Raw genomic sequence first — 3,620 nt, forward strand, 5'->3', positions numbered from 1 at the left:
GTACACAGGGCTGTAGGAGGGGGATTAAGTGGGTGGGTAGGGTCAGTGATGAGGGGGGAGAGTGTACACGGGACTGTTGAGTTTATATTGAAGCAGTGAGATGGGCAGGTTGAGCAGTTGCCTGATCCTTTTCTCTTTTCTGATGGTCTCTGATTATTTCTCCCATGTTTTCAGGCTGCTATGAAGGAAATCATTCTGTTCCGAGCTCGCCACATTTGGCTCACAGCAATTTACCAAATGCTTCACAAATGGAGCGCAGATGAACTGGAGAAGCTGCGAGACTGGAAACTGCAGCAATACCAGCTCCACCTGATGCAGATGAGGAAATGGCTGAGGAGGATGAAAGGAATTGATCATCTGTATGTTACCAGAAATCGAGTGTTGGTTTTAGACTGTTCGATTGTTCACAAGGAGATGGGTAGGTGCAGCTGGTAAACCCAACATTATGCCACCCGTTCCAGTTGGCAATGTCTGTGCTGTGTGTGTGCGTATCAGTACTGACCCCACAACCACCCACCACTGCCCCCCCAACGCCCCCACCCCACCCCTCCATCAGCACACAGTGACCTGGGTTTTTCACAATGAGCCACCCCAACCTCTCTCACCCCTTTCTTTTGCAGCACCCTCTCTGAAGTCCATGCAGCTGGAGATTCTAAGGTTTTCGAAAGTGGAATGTGAGCAGCGTACAGAGAAGCTTGTCATTGACCTGTCAACAGCCATCAAAGAACTGCAGGACAAGCCAATAGGAGATGTTGCCTTCGCCTTGTACTCAAGAAAGGTACCATATTTCTATAGACTGAGAGTCCCCATGCGGGAGTTGGTAGCCCTGAAGCCCCATTTAACAGACATTTCATCATTACTTGCTCTGGATCACTCTTACAAGCACCACAATCTTTGTAGAATTGCACAGCATTTCCATCCTAGAAGCTTGTGAATTACAATAGTGGCTCCATCACGAAAGTATCTTCATTGGTTGTAAAGTGCTTTGGCACAATCTGAAGTCATGGCAGGTCCAAAAGCGGGTTTCCATTCCTTTTTCTCTCCTACATTTATCCAGATTCTCTGAAATACATCTACTTCACTCTCCTCAACCCCTTCTTGTGCTTGCAAGTTCCGGCTCTCTCAGGAAAGGATCGGTGCTGGGTCCACTGCTTTTCATCATTTGTATAAATGATTTGAATGTGAACATAGAGGGTATGGTTAGTAAACTTGCAGATGACACTAAAATTGGAGGTGTAGTGGACAGCCAAGAAATTTACTTCAGAGTACAACAAGATCTTGATCAGATGGGCCAATGGGCCGAAGAATGACAGACGGAGTTTAATTTAGTTAAAATGTGAGGTGCTGCATTTTGGAAAGGCAAATCAGGGTAGGACTTATACACTTAATGGTAAGGTCTTGGGGAGTGTTGCTGAACAAAGAGACTTTCGAGTGCAGATTTATAGTTTATTGAAAGTGGAGTTGGAGGTAGACAGAATAGTTGAGAAGGCGTTTGGTATGCTTGCCTTTATTGGTCAGTACATTGAGTATAGGAGTTAGGAGATCATGTTGTAGCTGTACAGGACATTGGTTAGGCCACTTTTGGAGTACTGTGTGCTATTCTGGTCTCCCTCCCACAGGAAGGATGTTGTGAAACTAGAAAGGGTTCAGAAAAGATTTACAAGTTGCTAGGGTTGGAGGCTTTGAGCTATAGGGAGAGATGGAAAAACACTGGGGCTGTTTTCATAGATAAATAACATGAACTTAGTGTAATCATAGAATCCCTACAGTGTGGAAGCAGGCCCTTTGGCCCAACAAGTCCACACCAACCCTTGGAGCATCCCACCCAGAACCATCCCCCAATCTACACATCCCTGAACACTATGGGCAATTTAACATGGCCAATCCACCTAACCTGCACACCTTCGGATTGTGGGAGGAAACTGGAGCACCCGGAGGAAACCCATACAGACACGGGGAGAATGTGCAAACTCCACACAGACAGTCGCCCGAGGGTGGGGTCAAACCCGGTCCCTGGTTCTGTGAGGCAGCAGTGCGAGCCACTGAGCCACAGTGCTACCCCTGGAGCATCAGAGGCTGAGGAGTGACCTTATAGAGTTTTATAAAATCATGAGGGGCATGGATAGGGTGAATAGCCAAGCTCTTTTCCCCAGAGTGGGGCAGTCCAAAACTAGAGGGGCATAGGTCTAAGGTGAGAGGGGAAAGATTTAAAAGGGACCTGAGGGACACCTTTTTCACACAGAGGGTGGTGCATGTATGGAATGAGCTGCCAGAGGAAGTGGAGGAGGCTGGTACAATTACAACATTTAAAAGGCATCTGGGTGGGTACATGAATAGGAAGGGTTTAGAGAGATATGGGCCAAATGCTGGCAAAGGGACTTGATTTATATAGAATATCTGGTCAGCATGGACAACTGGACTGAAAGGTCTGTTTCCGTGCTGTATATCTCTATGGCTCTATGAAAGAGGCCACAATCTTAACTTCACATTGAAATGGAGAGGTATAATGAGCTCCCTCTCATAGAACAAAAACAGTCCAGCACAGGAACAGGCCCTTCAGCCCATCATGTCTGTGCTGACCATAATGCTATTACAAACTAATCCCATCTGCCTGCATGTGGTCTGTATCCCTCTATTCTCTGTCCATTTATGTATCTGTCTAAATGCCTCTTAAATTTTGGTATCATATCTGCTTCTACCACCTCCTCTGGCAGCACATTCTAGGTACCTACCATCCTCTGTATAAAAAAACTTTTCTTGCACATCTCCTTTAAACACTTCACCTCTCACCTTAAACCTACGCCCCCTAGTATTTAATATTTCCACCCTTGGAAAAAGACTCCAATTATCCACCCTATCCATGCATAATTCTGTTATATACTTCTATCAGGTTGTCCCCTCAGCCTCCAATGCTCTAGAGAAAACAGTCCAAGTTTATCCAGTCTGTCCTTATCGTTTAGACATCCCAATCCAGACAACATCCTAGTAAACCTCTTCTGGACCCTCTCCAAACCCATCACATCCTTCCTATAGCGTGGCGACCAGAACGACACATAATACTCCAAATGTGGTCTGACCATAATCTTACACAGTTGCCAATTGACTTGCCAACTTTTATACTTGTTACGAAGTTGGGTAGAGTAATTGTGACGTGGAAGGCAGGAAGCTAAAATGTGAGGTTCCTTCAAGAGATTTGTCCTTTGTCTGCACTTAGAAATTTGAAAATAAAAATATCTGTCTGTGAGCAGCATCTGAAGTTGCCAGTACAGAGAGCCCCACAAAGTGAAATAAGTATATCAAAAAAGCACCTTACAGGTGGCAGGTAAAACAGCTGTCTTGTTTAGATGTTGTGATAACAAGTTTGAATTTGGCCAATTAATTTAAAACCAAACTCAGTGATTCAGAGCCAATTGAATTTAAATCTGATGGTGTTGATAACCTGGAACCAATCAAATTATAAGAATTTGATTATGTCATTACGGGTATATAAGACGAGAGCATTTGGAAAGTTGGGGAAAGCTAACTGCCGTCTGAAAGAGACAACAAGGTGCAGAGCTGCGTGAACACAGCAGGCCAAGCAGCATCGTAGGAGCAGGAAGGCTGACGTTTCGGGCCTAGAA

At 45.1% G+C, this 3,620-nt stretch overlaps 1 protein-coding gene across 1 annotated transcript in view; it reads left to right on the forward strand.

Annotated features, from left to right (window-relative positions):
- Nucleotides 1–3,620, forward strand: part of LOC109916102 (dynein heavy chain domain-containing protein 1) — a 210,088-nt gene that overhangs the window by 67,834 nt on the left and 138,634 nt on the right. Inside the window, exons 11-12 of the mRNA XM_048597842.1 lie at nt 175–418; nt 621–778. Coding sequence (XP_048453799.1) covers nt 175–418; nt 621–778 — 402 coding nt within the window. The remainder of the gene's footprint in view (nt 1–174; nt 419–620; nt 779–3,620) is intronic.

The sequence above is a fragment of the Rhincodon typus genome, chromosome 6 (assembly GCF_021869965.1).
Source record: "Rhincodon typus isolate 14 chromosome 6, sRhiTyp1.1, whole genome shotgun sequence".
Taxonomy (NCBI): domain Eukaryota; kingdom Metazoa; phylum Chordata; class Chondrichthyes; order Orectolobiformes; family Rhincodontidae; genus Rhincodon; species Rhincodon typus.